Source organism: Nannobrachium achirus (assembly GCF_963921795.1).
Source record: "Nannobrachium achirus genome assembly, chromosome: 13".
NCBI classification, from domain to species: domain Eukaryota; kingdom Metazoa; phylum Chordata; class Actinopteri; order Myctophiformes; family Myctophidae; genus Nannobrachium; species Nannobrachium achirus.
The window spans coordinates 38473724-38494192 of NC_137833.1; the positions used below are offsets into that span (position 1 = coordinate 38473724).

General features: G+C 43.0%; 2 protein-coding genes across 2 annotated transcripts in view; one reads left to right on the forward strand and one right to left on the reverse strand.

Moving 5' to 3' along the window:
• Window positions 1–748: 748 nt before the first annotated feature.
• Window positions 749–20469, reverse strand: part of pgbd5 (piggyBac transposable element derived 5) — a gene marked incomplete at both ends in the record, with an annotated part of 34386 nt that continues 14665 nt past the window's right edge. The window contains 5 exons of the mRNA XM_080739755.1: window positions 749–944; window positions 3506–3611; window positions 5533–5730; window positions 8977–9157; window positions 14467–14601. Coding sequence (XP_080595881.1) covers window positions 749–944; window positions 3506–3611; window positions 5533–5730; window positions 8977–9157; window positions 14467–14601 — 816 coding nt within the window. The remainder of the gene's footprint in view (window positions 945–3505; window positions 3612–5532; window positions 5731–8976; window positions 9158–14466; window positions 14602–20469) is intronic.
• On the forward strand, window positions 1629–2763 carry LOC308296696 (L-seryl-tRNA(Sec) kinase-like; the record flags this gene model as incomplete). Its single annotated transcript, XM_080740024.1, has 2 exons — window positions 1629–2619; window positions 2753–2763. 2 exons carry the CDS (start codon window positions 1629–1631, stop codon window positions 2761–2763), a joined length of 1002 nt encoding a protein of 333 aa, XP_080596150.1.

Below are 20469 nucleotides of genomic sequence, written 5' to 3' on the forward strand. Positions count from 1 at the left end.
TTATTTTTAACCATGACCTTAGGGTTTTTAATGTCCCTTCCTTGCTTTCCACTCCTTTGCTTATAAAACAACTCCTGCTGACAAATGCCAACTAAATGCCAACACACTTGGCACTGCTTCAGGATTTCAAGATGAAGACTAAAGAATGCTTGCATGTGTTAGTGAGTGAGGGAGTTAATGAGTGAGTGAGTGTGTATACCGGTATGTAAGTATTTCACTCTGTGTCTGTATATAATCCAGGTTTGCATGTGATCCCAGTTATGTTGCATGTCTGAATTTGTGACAAAGTGATTTTTCAAGTGTATATACAGTATAAAGATGGATGCCGATGACATGGGCCGCAGAGAGAGAGAGAGAGAGAGAGAGAGTGTGTGTGTGTGTGTGTGTGTGTGTGTGTGTGTGTGTGTGTGTGTGTGTGTGCGTGTGTGCACGTGCGTGTGTGTGTGTGTGTGTGCATGTGTGTGTGCATGCGTGAGTGAATCAGTGAGTGAGTGTATATCCATGTGTCTATCCTCACTGCACAGGCAAGCCAGGCCAACCGACTGTGATGATTCTATCTCTACATCACCAATATGTATGGTATGTATGTACTGTATGTATGTGTATGTGTATGTGTATGTGTATGTGTATGTGTATGTGTGTGTGTGTGTATGTATGTATGTATGTATGTATGTATGTATCTATGTATGTATGTATGTATGTATATATATGCATGTATGCCACTGCCTGCGCCGGTGACTGCCCCTCCTCACTGCGTGGGGGAGCAGTCGTCCAGGTCCAGCAGCTCTCGGACCAGTCTCTCTCCAAACTGCGCTCGGCTGTAACGTTTGACGGCATAGGCGTCCGACATCTTGTACAGGATGTAGGCATTGTTGATGGCAATGCTGATGGTCAGCCAGAAGACCTGCTGCCACGTCTTATTGGGCTTATGGAATATAAAGTACCTGTGGGAGAAGAAATAGCATTTGCTTACAACAGGCTGCATAGTAACTACAGTACTGTACTGCATGTGTGTACACACCAGGATTCGGGAAGGGCTGCTATGCTATCTGAACCTGCTATCCTAAGCCCCACAACCCCTTGAACCCGCAAGTATTGACAAGAGAGGACACATTTACAGTAGCATCTGTTTGTCTGTCTGTCTGTCTGTCTGTTTGTCGTAGCTATTCTCGCAAATCGCTGGACCGACCACCGGCAAATGTCTTCTGCCTGCTGCCAGTAGGCCACGTAAATATTCACATAAATATCTGTGTGTATATTGTTATAAATATTAAGCTTTTATAATGGAAGTCAATGGCAGATCGGGCTGAAACCTTGCCCAAATATGGAGTCATTCGTTAAGATACGTCATTGGTGACTGACTTCAGTTTTGCCTAAATATGCCGTTCCATCCATCATGGTGGAGATATGCCCTACGTTGAGGGCACATTTCTCACTTTGAACATGGTGTGTGCACTAGACTCTTTCAGAATTTAACCTAGGAAATCTCAGCTGCCTTTGGTTTCGATTGGGTGTATTTACATTTTCTTTCACAAGGGGAGAATGTGGATCTGAAGTCATTAGTCAACAACCATGTTGTGAACACAACTCTATGTTCGTGGTAATGGTTAATACGTCAGTCAAATAACATGGATCTAGAAGACGCTGCGCAGTTGCGAGCATGCCTGTGTGTTCTATGTGGTTTACCTGCAGCAGGGAAGTCCACTCTCGCACGACAAATCACCACGCTGGCTGCAGAGCGGAGACTGAGATGCATTGTGGTCCCTTATGACGACCTGATACCTGATGACGCTTTCAATGTCATGGAGGATGGTAACCATGGGGACGGGCAGCAACACATGCAAACTCAATGGAAGATGTATAGACACGCAATGCTTCAGTGCATTGAGCAGTTCTTGAAGGACCCTCAAGGGATAGCAGAGCCGCCCGCATCTTGTCCGATTAATCGTGATACTTGGAGGCGATGCATCCAAACTGGGTTGGCGTCACTCACCGCAGGCACCTCTCAGCCTGACCCACTTGTTGTCCTGCTCGACGACAACTTCTACTATCCGAGCATGAGATATGAGGTGTACCAACTTGCTAAGAAGTATTCACTGGGGTTCTGCCAGTTGTATCTTCACTCTCCTGTGGAGTCATGCATCAGCAGAAACCAACGTCGCTCCAATCCATTACCCAGTGAGGTGATAATAGAGATGGAGAAACGGTTGGTGTCACCCAATCCACAGAAGAATTCGTGGGAGAACAGCTTTGTCCTCAACGCCACAGACCTCTTGACCAAAGGAGACATGCAGAAGCTGATGGAATTCATCTCCTGCGCACTGAACAACCCTCTGAGCCCAGTAGAGGACCACACAGAACAGAGGGAGGCTGGCCGCCTGCAGTGTGCCTCCAGTGTGATACACCAAGCTGACCGAGCCTGTCGGCGTCTGGTCTCTGAAGCCGTTAAGAGTGCCAGAGAAAATAAAGTGCCCCCTGAGAGCTTGAGGTCTTTGGCAACAGACCTGAATGAATCCAAAACAAGGTTTCTTCACACCATGCGTAAGCAATTCTTCAAAGAGGCCGCTGCCACCCACAAAGACATTCATGTTGACTTTGCGGTGAACAGAGCAGTGGAAGGTTTTGATCAAGATAAAAAGCAAATATTATACAGATTCTTGAAAAAGGACTGTATCTGAATGCCGGTTCCTCAAATCCCAGTCATTTTGTTTGTTAAATTATGACTAAAAATGTTGTTTTATTTTTCTTCCAGGCGGGACGTGATCCAATGTGTCTCATGCAAGCAGTGCATGAGACACTGTGAAATACAAAAACACAGCAGAGTGATAGCGGTTACCCCCCTCGCCCCCACCATTTAGTTTTAATCCACGACCCCGGAGTCAAAGGGAAGATGCAGACCACACTTCAATGTGATAGCAGGACGATCCTGAAGCATCAGTGCCAGCAAAAGGGGAAGGTCATGTTATCTACTATATAAGGCACCACTGTGCATCTCGGACTTCTTGTGGCCTTTATTATTTCAGTGATTTATGACGTAAAGTATCTACAGTATGATGTATGACTCTATATTTGGGTAAGGTTTCACTCTCAGCCAGTTTTGACTTCCATTATAAAATCTAAGTTAATATTTCCAAAATACAAAGTGTGAGAAAAAGAAAATGTGTGGAGGTACTTCATTGGCCTAATGGCAGCATGCATGCATGATCTGTTCAGCTGTTAGCCCTGCACAGACAGACAGACAGACCCATTTGAAACCTACACCTCCAGGCACCTGTAGTTACTTGCTGAACATATGAAAATCCCGGCAGAGATTGTGTGAAGTATAAGTATGACCACAAATCAAGGCTACGGTGGAATAAGTCATATTATACTGTAGCACTTTGAAGTTGCATCGATCTAGTTTTCCATTCACTTTGAATCCAATGTGAAAGTCTCAGTCATTTCCAAACTGCCCACACAGCATCATACACAGTGAAATGTGATATTGTAGAGTAGTGCCACATACTTGCTGTACTTATCATCATATTTGCAGATGTAACTGAGGTGGGCAGCAAAAGCCTCAACAGCCAAGGGACATGGTATTTCTCCGCTTTTCCTCTTAATGATCATACCTGCCACACACATGCACGCACGCACACACCCGCGCGCACACGCATGCATGCGCGCAAACACACACACACACACACACACACACACACACACACACACACACACACACACACACACACACACACACACACACACACACACACACACACACACACACACACACACACACACACACACACCAGGAAAACGTGTGTGAATCAGATATACTTGACAAATGTCCTTATCTTGTGTAATCTGAGGTGGATTATACAATAACACGAGCATGCTCAACTGTCAGTGAGGGCTCTGAACCGGATTATGGAGGATTAGGAGGACGCACTGATTGTCTCCCTTGCATATATCTATTTGCCTCTATACATAGCAGGATGCAGGATGAAACTTGCACAAAAGAATGTATACTGTATTAAGTGCTTCAAATATTTGTATATCTTCAAAACAGCCTGTAGACGCTGATTTGAGGGTGACACTACTTTTTGACTGCAGTAATCAATTCCAAATGTTTAAAAAAGGGTTGCACAATTAAAATAGGAGTTTTGGAGCATTTTAGTCATGGTTGAGTTTCTCAAAGAAAGTATTTACCTCAATAAACAAATCAATTGCAAGACAATGAAACACAAATCTTAGTTCATCATCTTAACTTTACAAGTTAATGGGTTAACGGTTCTAACAAACACATAAAACACATCTGGGGTCATTTAAAAGAGATATTTAATTTTCAAACTAACTCTAAATGTCTACTCTGGCCTTTATGTGCACCCCAGACAGTTTGCTTGATTCAATATTTTGATATTTATTCATTTTATCAGACATGCCCACTTTGTGTATAAACCCAATGTAACGTCAAACTTAACCATGTTAGATAATGTACAGTGCAAACACAGATCACACAGACGATGATTGTAAATCGGCTATTTTAGCTATTCCCTTTTTAGTTTAAAAAAATCTTGAAGAGTGTGGACAATTCTTTGACAAAATAATGAACCAAAAACCTGATATTGTGCATAATAAATAATACAATTAACAGCTTTAGTTATACTTAATAGTTACTTTGCAGATTTAGATTAACTATGATTAATCACAAAACATACATTAACCAGCCGTATATATATTTCGGCCATTTGAAAATAGACGATCTACTCTAGCTCACAATGCGTCGAGATGCAACGCATTGTGAGCTTGTAGATCGGCTACTTTAAAAAGATTTGTATATACATTTTATACATTTGAAAACTTGTGAAATGTGACATTCTGGATAATGAGTACTCTCTACTTTTGGTACAGTAAGTACATTTTGATACCAATACTTTTGTACTTTTTCTCGAGTACATTTTAAATTCTGGACTTTGTACTTGTATTTCTACATCGCCGAAATGATACTTTTACTTAAGTAAAAGATGCGAGTACTCTTTCCACCACTGGATGCGGGAGAGCGTCACTAACCTTCACAAGCGTAATTTGTATAGGGTTGATGGGTTTAATAAACCCAAGGGCCCCCCTACTGGTGACAGTATTATAAATTCATAGGCTATTATATTGTCGTTGTCGGGTGAAAACCTTGTATGTTCAAAACTGTTCGTTTTGCATTTTTCATTTTAAAAATGATTTAAACTAGTGAAAACAGCCGATCTACAAGCACACAACGCCTCGCACCGCGAGGCGTTGTGTCCTTGTAGATCTGCTGTTTTAACTACTTATGTGCGACGGCCTTGTACGATGAAGCAGGGCTTTGTTTTGCGAAAGAACATACACATTTGAAACTTGGAGATAAGAGGTTTACACCCGACAACGACAATATGTATTTTGTCATTTCCAATATATTAGGGGTCTCTAATCTCCTAATCTATGGGCCCCCCTCACAGCAGTACAGGGTGCTTTTGATCTGAAAACCCATGCAGAATAAGATCTAATTTCGCCCCTGCTAACCTTGTTTGGTTGGGGAGTAAGCGTTGGAGAGGAACCTGAAGTGGCCCTTGTTGTACCAGCTGATGAGAGACATGCTGCCTCGCATCATCACCCTGGACTGGCCCCGCTGGGCCGGCGTAGAGCCACAGACCAGCATGCACTGGGGCAGGCCTGTGCAGTCACTCTTCCGGGTGCTCAGGAGTCCACAGCAGTAGATATCTGGAGGGGCAAAGTGAAGAACACACACGCACGCACGCACGCACGCACGCACGCACGCACGCACGCACGCACGCACGCACGCACGCACACACACACACACACACACACACACACACACACACACACACACACACACACACACACACACACACACACACACACACATGCACACACCTCCTATTACTACTTTAGGTCTGCTAAGCAAATCTCTTCTCTTTTGGTGAGTCATATTGAATTCTATATCTCAGACAAATGTCTTTCTCTGCCAAATATTGAGTGGGTCGTGGGGCAGAGCATAACTGGTAAATGGTGCATTTACTGTATAGCGCCTTTATCCAAGGCGCTTAACATAGATTGTGCGTTACAGTCACCCATTCACACACACATTCATACACCGATGGCGGAAGGCAACCATGCAAGGCACCAACCTGCTCATCGGGTCAATTAAGGGTTCAGTGTCTTGCTCAAGGACACTTCGACAGTAACCCCGGGGGAGCCCGGGATCGAACTGGGAACCTTCCGGTTGCCAAGCTGAAACAATGATTTATTGCTGATAGGTGGATCTTGTTTGGAGTGTACCTGTGATTGTGTGATGTGTATTTGCACCATATGTGTGTCTCTGCTGTCAGCAATGTACGGTAGTGCAGTAAGTGCACTGCAGGTTTATTAACTCCAGAATGTCAACAATGAAACAAATTATTCGAGGAGCGCCCTGGCCTGGGGTTAACTGTATGCAACACAACAGTGACCATTCCTGCCTTCATTGGACATGCTACGGTGCATTTGTTGCGTTCAGCTGGGAGGAGGTACACAGAAAAACCCTCTGTGTGAATTTAACCCCTAAGAGTGTACAACTGTAACCAGCGGACCCATAAGGACGGGTCCATTTGTACACTATTCAGAGTTAAATGAACACTAATGATTTTATCGTGTGGGAAGTTTCCACCGCCTCAGCTGGAAGACAAGAAAGAGCCTGGTGTTGAATATTCATACACATCATACGTCGTATTTCAACCTGTCACCAAATAACGACACTATTCTCTCCAGACAATAAGAATATTTAACTATGTGGAGACAGGTAAACAATGGGACAGCAAATGAGCACGCATTCACATCACAGTTTTATAAGCATCTGGCACTTTGCATATTAAGACAGGGATAGTGAGGGGGAAACAACGATGTTTACTCTGTGTACTCTCTTTGAGCTGTAACAATAAATGTATCTAGGGACAAAGCAGTATTTTGAGGAGTATTTTCCAGCATAAACTAATTTGAGCTGTGACCATGTCCATGGCTGAATGCTCCACTCATATAAAACTAATGGTTCATTGCACAATGCTGTAATGTAGACAACGAATGAGAACTATCCACTGTGCATTCCAAAGGTGTCATGGCCAACGTTTAGATTCCTTCCACAGGTCTTTTCGTTATTCGCCTGAGGTCAAACACCTTTCAGTTTCCATGGCATGATAAACATCAGCTTTACCTCTATTGGAAGACATCAGCTCAGCGCTGCTCTCTAATGGACAGAAAGATGTACTACTGTACATCTTACCACTGGAGTTCTTACTCTACTAGACAAGCACCAGTAAATGAGTCGGTCTAAAAAAAGCATTGTAAAACCAATCTAAAGTCTTTATGGTATTCCTTCATGTGGGGGCTTGACATGATTGGTTTCCAAAGTAGTAGGTGTACGTTTGTTAGTGGTCGTTCTCACAGTTAAGCTGGTTGCACACTGCACTGTGTTTTCTTGTTGCGTTTTGGAAATCCGAAATCCTCGAAAGCATTTTTCAGGCCAAGGAGAGAGAGAGGAGAGAGAGAGAGCATGGGACCCAGTGGCGACAGTTGCGAAAATCAGAAAAAAATCAACCCTGCTCCAACAATAAATACGAAACGGGCGGCAGTACGCAAACATGATTGACATAACGTGAGGTTGATTTTTGTATTTACGCGCTCCGAAATTCCCTCCGATATTCGGCCCGAAAAACGCAGCAGTGTGCAACGACCTTTATTCTAACTACCTTGCATTTAGAGGTCCCCCGACATGGCAACACAAGACTATTACTCCTCGATCTACTGTACTCCTTTATTCTTTAAGTAAACGCCAAAAGATAAATAAACGGTCATGACATGTACCATATGTCTTTACTTTTCTAAATCGTATCTTGTTTTTATCTCAAAAGTTCTAGCTAGACAACATTGAAGTAATGTGCAGTTGAATTTGAAGGTGGACAGACCGCCTCCGTTATATTCAGCCCCGCGGATGTTATCATCACACTGCAATTAAAATGAAAACCTGCAGGCAAACGAGGAAGAAAGGACAGCGCAGCCTGCAGGAGGAGACGATAGATGAGGAGGGAGATTAGAGACTGAACAGCTGGGAGGGAGGAGGGTGGAAAGAAAAGATGGGGGGGGGGGGGGGGCAGGAGAGGAGAGCAGTGGTGAGAAAGAGTACAGAGAAGTAAGAGGCATAATGAGAGATGATTGGAGAGATGAAGAGTAACTGACAACTGACAGCAGAAGACAATCTCTCAATCCGTCCTATAACCATCCACTCATCCATCCATTCGTCCGTCCGTCCGTCCATCCAGGGACGTGCTGGCCATTGGGAAAAGCGGGACAACTCCCGAACGGCCGGTTCATTCCCGGCCGGTCCAGGCCGGCCATTAGGGAAAAAAAATACAAATAAAATGTCGGCCTTCGTTCCATTTTGGGGGCTGGGCGGCCAACAAAGTAGATCGTCACTGTCGGGCAGAAACCTCGTATCTCCAAGTTTCAAATGTGTACATTTTTTTTTGCAAAGCAAAGCCCTGCTTCATCATACAAGGCTGTTGCACAAAAGTAGTGAAAACAGCAGATCTACAAGCACACAACGCTGTTGTGTGCTAACGCCGTTGTGTGCTTGTAGATCGGCTGTTTTCACTAGTTTAAATCATTTTTTAAATGATAAATACAAAACAAATGGTTTTGGACATACAAGGTTTCCACCCGACAACGACAAAATATAACTTATGTAATTGGCCCACTGGCTTGTCACTTGTCATGTTCTGAAATGGCAAATCTTTGAGTAGCAGCAGCGCTATAGAGAGATCTCTCTCTCAGTAGCGCGCAATGAGGGCCTCCAACTCTTTTTCCTGCCCAGCACGTCCCTGCATCCATCCATCCATCCATCCATCCATCCATCCATCCATCCATCCATCCATCCATCCATCCATCCGTCCGTCCGTCCATCCATCCAGTCAGTACCTTGTTTGCTGAACTCTGTGAAGAGGTTGAGACTGGTGATGGAGGGCCCGGTGAAGATGATGGCGTTTTTCCCAGAGATGTTCTGGCAGAGCTGCTTGGCCACCAGGCTGTGGAGCTGAGGCTTGTTCTTCAGGGTGGACAGGCCGTCGGTGGCCTGGCCCTCCTTCAGGTGGACTGAGATCTGGAGAGAAAAAGAGACAGAGAGAGACGGACAGATGGTAACAATTTGTTATAAAAGGTACACCTGTGCACCTTGTTTTGTGTTCAGACCTATACAGTCTATTCTGTTTATGCAGGCCTGGTAAAGTGGCACTTCTCTGTTCAGCATTTTCTTTTTGAGCGGTGGTAAACCGCTCCATTGAGTGGCTGTGCATGTGTCTGTAGCCTTTTTCCTCAGCGTTTTGCCATAGCAAAACGTGTGTGAAGACGTTATGCAAGCACGACCACTGCTCACTTCACATTGGGTGTGATTGGGTGTGACTGCTCCTAAGAGTGGCTGTGCGTGTGTCTGTAGCCTTTTTCCTCAGCGTTTTGCCATAGTAAAATTTGTGAACGTAGCATCATGTTTGTCTAGTGATGTCATATGTCGTATGTCTATAGCCTTTTTCCTCAGCGTTTTGCCATAGCAAAACTTGTGTGTGTAGCATACCCTGTACATCCTAGAATCAAATCCTAGTCTGAAGACGTTATGCAAGCACGACCACCGCTAACTTCACATTGGGTGTGATTTTTTCAACAGGGAATGATAGGTAAGAACTGCAAGATTGAGGTACTCGTTATATTTTCACACATACAGTAGTACTTTTATGTTATGCGTTGAAGTAGAATTTTGTTTAATTTGATAAGAGAAGTTATTTTGTTCAGTTAGTGGGTATTTGGTTTTATAGTGTATTTTGACTTGGCACTCATCCTTTCTTTTTTCCCTGCTGGCATTTTGTTGAACACCATGTTCCCTTGTAGATAAAACATCCCTCAGTTCCAATCCATCATTTCACTGGATGGATACCATGTTACTGTCCCTTACACACCCTAGGCCTAAACCACCAGCTGGGATCAGAACGTTTCCCACCCTCCTGGGCAGAGGATGCCACTCACACAGGCTCCTTCCGTGGAGTGCTTATGGCAGGGTTCCCCAATAGGCAGCCCGCGTGCCATTTGCGGCCCGCGGGGGGCTACTGTCTGGCCCAAACCAACCCAGTAATAATGGTGGTATAAGAGCAGCAACAACACTAGTATATCGTCTTTGTCGGGTGGAAAGCTTGCATCTCCAAATTTGTACGTTCTTTTGCAAATCATACAAGGCCATCGCACAAAAGTAGTGAAAACAGCAGATCGCCATTGTGTGCTTGTAGATCGGCTGTTTTCACTAGTTTAAATCATTTTTAAAATGACAAATGCAAAACGAACGGTTTTGGACATACAAGATTTTCACCCAACAACGACGATATCTGAACTGTCGCTGGAGTAGCGGGAATGCGACCGTCGCCCCCTGCAATGTTGTGGCCCTCGGCTTGGTACCCTAGACATAATTCGGCCCTTGGGGAAAACGAATTGGGGAACGCTGGCTTATGGCATCTCTGGGGCAAGCTACATTTATCCAAGTCCAGTTATATTTTGAGGAGAGCCATGTTTTTAGGTCTATTTAAATTTGGATGGGGAATCAAGAAGTTTGGTGTCTGTTGGTAGGGCATTCCACATTTTGGCAGTGGAAGTATAGTTGAAGGGAAGAGATGAATTGAATACACAGCTCTGAGGACTTGGAGCCAGGTTTGATCCTTCCTCCTGAACGTCAGTTGTTCCATAACGTGGTAGAATTATTTATACCTGCTCATTCATTTGCTGCCCAAGAGGAATTATTTAGGTGACGTGTTTGATTAGGTTTGATCGGTGTTGAGAGAGGTTATTGGGCTGGGGCTGAGGGATAAAATACTGTAGTTTAATTCAACATAACCCAAAATGTACAGTATGTACAGTCCTCCATTACTCTAATATCTATACTAATTCAAGCTTCATTCACTTTTTTTCAAGGAGCTCATCCATAATACAAGGGAAAGTTGCATCACGTCTTTTTCATTTACAGGAAAATGTTATTGACTGTTTTATAAAGAAAGATCAATTGCATTGCATCACATCTAGCTAAAAGGCAGATTTATTTGTCTACCCTGCATAATCCATTACACACTGACTGAAATAAGCAACCATCAAGAGCGATTAGATTTGTGCAATCCACTGTCCACCGAAACATTCATCACCACGTCATGACATCATGTTGTGATCGCTCACTGCAACACACACAAACGACACACGCACACCCCATTAGTGTCCAGCCAGCGTATCCATGGTGCCAATTCGTTCTATTGTTCACGAGCATTACAATGATTAGCCCCAACCAGAGTTATTAAACTAAGTGTCCAGTCTTCTGTGTGTGTGTGTGTGTGTGTGTGCGTGTGCGTGTGTGTGTGTGTGTGTGTGTGTGTGTGTGTGTGTGTGTGTGTGTGCATGTGCGCGCCTGTGTGTGTGCATGTGCGCGCCTGTGTGTGTGCGTGTGTGTGAGTGTGAGTGTGAATACAAGCACGTGCATAGAATGAAACACTGGCTAATGGAATCTCATTGATTCGCTCCATTAACTTGTGTTTTATTTATTTCTTTAATTTGTTTTCCCTCATCTCCCTTGGCACAAGTCATTTCGAGGGAGTGAATTTTAGCACAGAGAAACATCCAACAAACCGAAGGGTAAGTGTAGCCAACATAGTGTTGTGTGTTTTGTTGTGTTGTGTTGTGTTTGGTGTGTTGATGTGGGCTTTTTAAACTGCTCCAGTAAAGGTTATGGGCTTTGTCTGGTAGGGATGGGATTTTTTGGCAAATGTTCCACCCCAGGATAACGGTTATGATTATTATAAAATGATTATCGAGATAATATAGTAAATCGCGATTTCTTTTGTCACAATAATCGTAATATGAAATTGTCATATCGTCCCATCCCTATTGTCTGGTTGAGTTGGGGAGATGCTCTAATATTTTATTAACCTAATCCAGCAAGAGGACCCCCCCCCCTGCCCACTTACAGCAATGAGACATTTCCCTCTGCCTAACATGCATCTATTGATGGGTTTCTGGCAGTGGAGGAGAGCCTTGCCATTCTATATTTCTTCTCTGTTCGTGGTCAATGCTGTCCTATAAACGAGTTAAACTCAAGGACTGTGGAGGCACAGGAAAACTGTACATGCAACGCATGTGTGTGCATGGAGGTGGATATGAGATTATCATAATACAGTACGGCAGAGGTCTTCAACAGGGGGTCCGGGACTCCTAGGGGGTCCTCAGAGTTACTACAGGGGATCCTCCAAATCTCCTAGAAATTCTCCTTTTCTATATTAACCACTTGAACCCTAGCGTCCATATTCTGAGAACTTTAGCCAAAAATAGCAGATCTACGAGGCGTTGTGAGCTTGTAGATCAGCTATTTTCGGCAAAGAGGTTTGGTGTAGAGGGGGAAAAAGAGCAGACTAAAGTACAGAGTGAAAGGTCAAGTTTATTAAGTATTGACGGTTCAAGTGGTTAAATATTTAGAAACACACATTTACATGAACCCAAAATACACTGATGATTGTGCTGTCAAACGATGAAACTATATGGTATCTATGGGTTGTGAGGGGTCCCTGCTTCATCTCTCTCTCGACTAAGGGGTCCTTGGCCTGAAAACGTTGAAGACCCCTGCAGTACAGTAAATGCTGTATGTCCAGCAAAAAGCTGCAGCCTCATATCAGTCTGTGAATGGTGGGTTACACCGGCCGGATCTTGCCGTCCTGCAGTGTTGTGTCTCAGCTGAATGGAGGTGTGTTATGTAAGTCCCTGTCTGGCACAGGACTGGAGGGTAGACCAAGGTTGTTAGTCTGCCTCAAGCATGAAAAGAAAACCTTTCAGACCGATACACTGTCAAATGTGAGTGTTAAATCAATTCTGTGAGCATTGTGATGTGTGTGTGTGTGTGTGTGTGTGTGTGTGTGTTTGTGTGTGTGTGTGTGTGTGTGTTTGTGTGTGTGTGTGTGTGTGTGTGTGTGTGTGTGTGTGTGTGTGTGTGTGTGTGTGTGTGTGTGTGTGTGTGTGTGTGTTTCAACAAGACAATGTGTGTGATATATATTCAAGTATTGTATTGTATACCTACCGGTATATGCTAATGTCTTACACCCAGAGGCCCAATAGTTAGCATTGAAAATATTCATGATAGTTTATCTCGTTTCATTCTTTGCAGTGTTGACAGGCGATGAACCAGGAATAACATTGGAAATATGATCATCAAATTACTAAACGTGGACGGTCTTGCTGAGGTCTTATTTTTTAGTTCAGTCAGAAACAAGGAAAATGCCCAACTTGCCATTGTAGATGGAATGCAATCAAATGAAACCAGTAATTTGAGACTTTTAGTCATCATCGTCACTCCTGGTGTCACTCAAGTCTACTAACTGCCTCTCTCTCTACTTCTCTCTCTTGCTTTCTGACTTCCTCTCGACTCTCGCCGGGGCAGAGGAGAAAAGAATACTGTTGCTGACTGATTTTGCAGGTCATATTTTCCACAATCATTCATGTGTGTAGCTTTCTCTCCCTCCCTGAATATAAAAGTCTAACACAGGGGTCTTCAACAGGGGGTCCGGGACCCCTAGGGGGTCCTCAGAGTTACTACAGGGGGTCCTCCAAATCATTGTGTGATAAGAACTTTTTGCTCCTTGCATTTGAACCCTAGTGTCCATATTCTGAGAACCTTAGCCAAAAATAGCAGATCTCCAGCGCGAGGCGTTGTCAGCTTGTAGATCGGCTATTTTCGGCAAAAAAGTTTGGTGTAGAGGGGAAAAAGAGCAGACTAAGTACTGAGTGACAGAACAAGTGTATTAATTATTGACGGTTCAAGTGGTTAAACACAAAATGACATGAATCCAAAATACACTGATGATTGTGCAGTCAAACGATGGAACTATATGGAATCTTTGAAAAGGTTTGCCTTCATCTCTCTCTCAACTAAGGGGTCCTTGGCCTGAAAACGTTGAAGACCCCTGGTCTAACATATTCGGATGTGCTGTCAAAATTTGACATGTCCATACTGATGCGGAGGGTACCCTTTCACATACAGTTGACCACGATGGAATGTGTAATGCTGACGTTAAAGTCAGGCATAGTGGTTTAGGTTAAGGTCAGTGTAAGGGTTAGAGTAAGGTTAAGGTTAGGATAAGGGTTTAGTGTAGGCTTAAATTTGCATAGCCATGGATCATGTTGAGTAGACATGGTCTGCATTTAGTCTGCATCAAAATAGTGATAGTGAATGGTACCTGACGAACTGTCAAAATACTGTAATAATGGGCTGATATTACACAGGCTCTCTCTTCCTCGCACACTCTATGTACATTGAAACTATACACACGCACGCACGCACGCACGCACGCATGCACACACACACGCACGCACACACACACACACACACATGGTACTGTATATCACCTGGCAGATGAATCCAGTGGAGGTGCACTGTCGGACCCAGAGGCTGAACTTCCTCTTCTTCCTCTTCCTCATCTCTCTCTCCGTACAGGTGGTGATGAAGACCGGATCTTCATCTATTAGTGGCTCGTGAAGAACCTACATTAGGACACACATACAGTACAGGGTTACTGTGTGTGTGTGTGTGTGTGTGTGTGTGTGTGTGTGTGTGCACACATGAGTGTGCATGCATACGTGTGCATTTACTGTATGCCTCCGTCGTCATTCCTGCAGGGCAGTGCAGGATTAATTCTCTTGGGGAAGCAAACAATAGCACTACTGGTGGAAGATATGAGCATATGAGACAGCTGAGCTTTAGTCCCCTGCCTGGAAACGCGACAGCTCCATCATAGACTCACAGCTTTCCAATTTACCTATATTATCTCTGCCAGGGGCCCATGGCCATGTATTTGTCCGTGTGTGTGCCCGTGTGTGTGCCCATGTATGTGTGCTCATGTGTGTGTGTCTCGCATACTGCTAGATCGACCGGCATAAGATTTCTTGTCACACTGCCAGCAAGCCAAATTCTTGTATATTTTTCAAATTAATGGTGCATTTTATAGCGCTTTATTCCAAAGCGCTTTACATAGAGTGTGCATTGCATTCACCCATTCACACACACATTCATACACAGATGGCGGAGGAAACCATGCAAGGCCATGCCAGCACATCGGGAGCAATTAGGGGTTAAGCGTCTTGCTCAAGGCCACTTCGACACCAACACGGTGGGAGCTCAGGATCGAACTGGGAACCTTGCGGTACTCCATCCGGTCGCTCTATCGGCCAGTCGACCACTCTACCCCTGAGTCACTTCCAAACCTAATTGGTAAATGGCAACTGTCTTTTTTTCTTTTATAATCACAGATCGTCCCTCTATGTCTAGGATATGGGATAAGTGTCCCACCAGGCTAGCAAATTACCATGCTCCTCTCCCTCCGGGTTATGGGATGTATCGGAACTAGCCAATTGCAGATGTGCAAGTTTGCCACTCTTCAACAACTCCAGCATCCAACTCCTCAATAAAGCTGCAGTCTTCCTGGCAGTATCTATCTTAGAGCCTGACCGATGCCAGGTTTCTGGGTCCAAAGCAGATCCAGATTTTGGAGATACCACTGCATGATTGCAGATGTTTTGACCTTTATTTTGTCAAAGAATGTTCTAATCAATTCCCGCCGGGGGACGCTGTGGGCACTGGGGGCATGTTCCTCCCTCTGTGTCATTAGCACCCACACCCTAGGTGGGGTTGGCGATAGGGCCTTTCTGTGTGTAGTTTGCATGTTCTCCACGTGTCTCCTATGGATGATACCCTCACAAAAACATGCAGTAATCCTGGTCTCAATAATTCCTCCCTCTGGCCAGCCGGGGCGCCTGATGGAGGGGAAAGGAACTGGTTGGAATAACGTGTTCCTTCCACGCGCTACGTCCAAACCAGGGAAATCTCCACTGTCAGGTGAAAAGAAGAAACTTGGGCTCCTCATGCATAGAAGGTCAGTCCGTTGTTTCCCCAGGCGCGGCAGAGGGAGAGCAGAGCCCAGGATTACATAGGCAATTGGCACTAGGTGAAAAATGGGTTACAAAATCATGGGATATAAAAAAAAAAAAAAAAAAGTTCTAATCAAGATGAAAAATGTATACCGGTATTTAATTAAAGATTCTATTTGATAACATAACTTATAAGCAAATAAATAAATAAATAAATCACTTTATTTTTCAATCGAATATTAAAAATAAAAGGCTGATCTACAAGCTCATCTAACAGTGCTGAAAACAAAATAGGGACACCATGTTGAAAGTGATTAAAATCAGGACAAATCAGCTGCTTAAATGCTCATACCGATATCAGTAAAAACTAAATAATAATAATGCCAGACACTGTATATCGGCCAAACTATTTTAGATCGTCCGGGCCCCATCCCCAACAAAGCTGTGGACAGTCATGGATTAACTTGAAATGGAGAAGTGAGAGATTGATGGCATCTCTCTGGAGACTGCAGAGGCAGCAAAGACTCATCTATCTGGCCTACCATCAAGCAGTGTAGCTTGTAGTGTAAAGGGCCTCCTGATCTATTTATGGTCACGATAGAGCTAGTCTCGCCTAGCCAGACAACTATTCCACAATCTCCGAATGCTATATAGAGTCTGGAACTACAATTCCCAAACGGCAGGTATCGGAAGTAGCCACTGCTGCACTGAACTGTAGTCCCATTGGAAACATGACAGAAACACACTAGTGCACAGACAGAGTCATTCGAGCGGCATATTCTTGTTATGCGTGTATAGTTTAAGAAAACATTTGAAAACATCATGGAAGTAACGCAGCAATAGATTAACACTGCCATGTTAAGTGGTCACATGGGTGGGTTGGCGAATGCTTTTGAGATTTTCAAGTGGGCCACCCTGATCCAGAAAAGGTTGAGAACCACAGCATTACAATAATCTTCTGGCACTAATCGAATGGTAAGTGAAAGCCTGAAAAACTATTGAAGCAACATTCTGGATAATATTCCTATCTTAACCACTCCATGTTGTCCATGGTCTTTTTTCCTTTTTCGAGAAATATTTTACATGGCAGCTAGGGACTAGGGTCCAATAGCCGTAGGTGTGTATGTTACTAGGAGTGCATATCTCTGAAAAGGAGTGCATATCTCTGAAATCAGATATCAGAAATCTATAGCTTTGTGTTCTTATATGAAAATCCAACAATGCTTTCTTTCAGTAAAACAACATTATGACGTACGGTATGTGTGCTTAGGTAGGATTGAAGTTGAATCAACCGATTTCAAGCAGACATTTCTTGACATCCACCATAAATCAATCCTCAATTGTAATTTTCCATGCTTGATATGACAGTCGCCTAGTTTTCAATATTCAAAATCGAATTCCTCCAAACGTTATGTTCCACCTGCCTGTTTGTTTCACTCGGAAATACGTCACAATATGGAACACACGCATGCACAGCACGCACACACTCATTTAATTCCATTATTTGAGTCCACATGTATGTAATGTATAAAATACATTACAAGGGCCCAATTATTTTTCAATGGCTTCTGATGCCATACATACTAACATTTGCGTCAGTGCATGGCTCCAAACAAGTTTTTATACATACAGGTGGCACCTTCTCTTCCACTGCCTACTAGTGTCTATAATGCACGAGATTGAGCCGTATTTTGCAAGCTGCTTTGGTCAAACTCATAATCCTCAAGCCCTGATATAAAAGCAATGAGATGACACTTATAATAGCCTAGACGTATAATGGCTTGTACTAATGGTTTTTTGTTATATAATGGCTTGTACTAATGTTTGGTATTTTCAGTGGTGGAAAAGGTACTCAAATGTTTTACTTAAGTAAAAGTATCAATATAAAAATATAAAAACTGATACAACAAAAGTATTGGTATCAAAGTGTACTTAAAGTATCAAAAGTAAAAGTACAAAATGTTTGAAAATAGACGATTTACAAGCTCTGCATTTTTCAAACAAAATACAAAATCTGCTGTTGCAGACAGTGAGTTATACTTGATATCCTTTTCTGTGTCTGACTTCCCCTCACTGTCACACCACACCTTACAAACAAATCATGTTTCAAGAGTGGTGTGGGCACTGACAGCTCAGTTTTGTATTTTCCATGCTGACTAGCTGGCATACATACAGTATACAATAATGCACAGTAATACGTAAAGGATAATGCCACCATTTCAGAGCCCTATAGAAACACACACACATACCGTACTGTACTGTACGTATACCGGTACATGCAATAACCATAAATATGTATATATGTTTATATAACTACATAACTACGAAATGCAGGTGCACACACGTGCACGCACACACACACACACACACACACACACACACACACACACACACACACACACACACACACACACACACACACACACACACACACTCTCTCTCTCTCTCTCTCTCTCTCTCTCTCTCTCTCTCTCTCTCTCTTTTCAAATTAGATCTCTCTCTCTCTTTCTTTCTCTCTCTCGCTCTCTTATAATTAGATATAATAGATACCATGTTATGTAGACTGTTGTCAGGTCATTGTTGACCTCCACATAGCACCCATAGTGTGTATAGTTTCAATGTACAGATGACAGATGTTTTGGTTATTCTACTGTTAAACTGATGATAGCCTACATTGCTACTATGCGTTTGATGTATTATCTTGTGCTGTCCTTGCCTATTGTAAATCGCTCTGGATTAAGCGTCTGCTAAATGCCTAAACTGTAAATTCTCTCTCTCTCTCTCTCTCTCTCTGTGGTGTTGTCCATGTCATCTGCATGCAATACACCTAGCCTGTTGCATTTCCCTGGCAATTTCCACTGATGCTTTGAAGTGCATGGTCAATATTTGCATTTCAAATGATAACTCTCTCCCTTCCGCCCTTGTCAATCCCATAGCAGCCTAGTCTCCCCTCTCCTCACCATTATTTGACTAGAGTTTATCCAAGGCAAGGCTATAATGTAAAGGTAGCTTCTTACAGCTTCACATGGCTGAAAACAAATATTATGTGAATGTTTACAATTGCCATATCTGGTTGGGCTCACTGTACAGTGTGCTTAGCTTGCTGGGACAATGTGCTTAGCTCGCTGGGACAGAATGAGTGTACAAGCAAAATGGCGGCTGCTGGATGTGGTCAATGGGGCAATTCACTTATTTGGTTCTTATTTAAAATAACTACACTGTATAATACACATTAAAGATATTATGATTTATCACTGTTTATCACTAGAATGTTGAATGTTAGCTAGATTAGGTCCTGTTCCATTTCACACAAATACAGACCAACAGGTAGATACCGGTACATCAAACATACCAACAAAAAGTACCAACAAAACTCATCGGGAAAGTCAACCAAAGAACAGCAGCACTCATCCAATGTCATTTTGACTATGTGTGCAAAGGCATTCAAAACAAAGCTTCAGACCTCTCAAAACAAACTTGTCTTGCATATTATTGTACAGTATGTCTTTAAATGTCTCCATGAATTGAATACACAGCACCACAATGGAAACAAGCCCTTAGAGGTTTTTGTGTTACCCTTTTAGCACCATTGTATAACCGTATCAATGTACAATTTGCAAACTGTAAATAAATTCTAATTCTTTAACTTTTTTCCTTTCTAAATTGCTTCTTCTGTGTTATCTCTGTTCTTCATACCTTAATTCTGTCCTTGACTCCTTCCCATCTTCATTAAATGAAGAGGAAGAGACATTTTTAGGAAATTAACGAACGCATATACAAATGTTCTTTTTTCTTTCATTTATTACTTTCATTTAGGGATGCAAATTATCGATAAATTCATTAATTGATAGTTGATAACTTTATCGATCGATTAGCGATTAATTGATAAGCTATTTTAATCGATTTCCTCAACAGCATTTAATCGATTTTAGATTCATTGTTAACATTCCTACTTTCATTCCTCCTGATTCCCAACCTCCCTAGTGGATAAACATCTGTCTGAGAGACTCCATACTCAGCCTGGAGCCTACAAATAAACTGACTCTCTGTGGCACAGCAGTTTCAATCTGTGATTTGCTGGGACTACACTCAGTCCCTGGCACAGAATGCTAGCTAACAGATAAACCCAACTGGCCTAGATACACACATAGTGTGCCACTTCAGTTCTGAAACAAACACACATACCGTATTACACACACAAGTCTGAGACTGCCTGCCTGGCCTGCCCTCATTCTTTGGGCAGACGTCATTATGTCATTATAGGGAACCTTATCAATTTTTCATTGATATTTTGTTCCCCAAAATAGCAGATCTACAAGCTCACAGCACGTTGCAAATAGACACATTGTGAGCAGGTAGATTGGCTATTTTCGCTGTGCAACAGTGAAGTATGAAATAGGGCTTAAAGTTATAAAAAGTACGGTTTGTTTGTAAACATAATGCTCCCTGCTCCAAATGACCTACCAGTAGTTCACCTCCTATTGC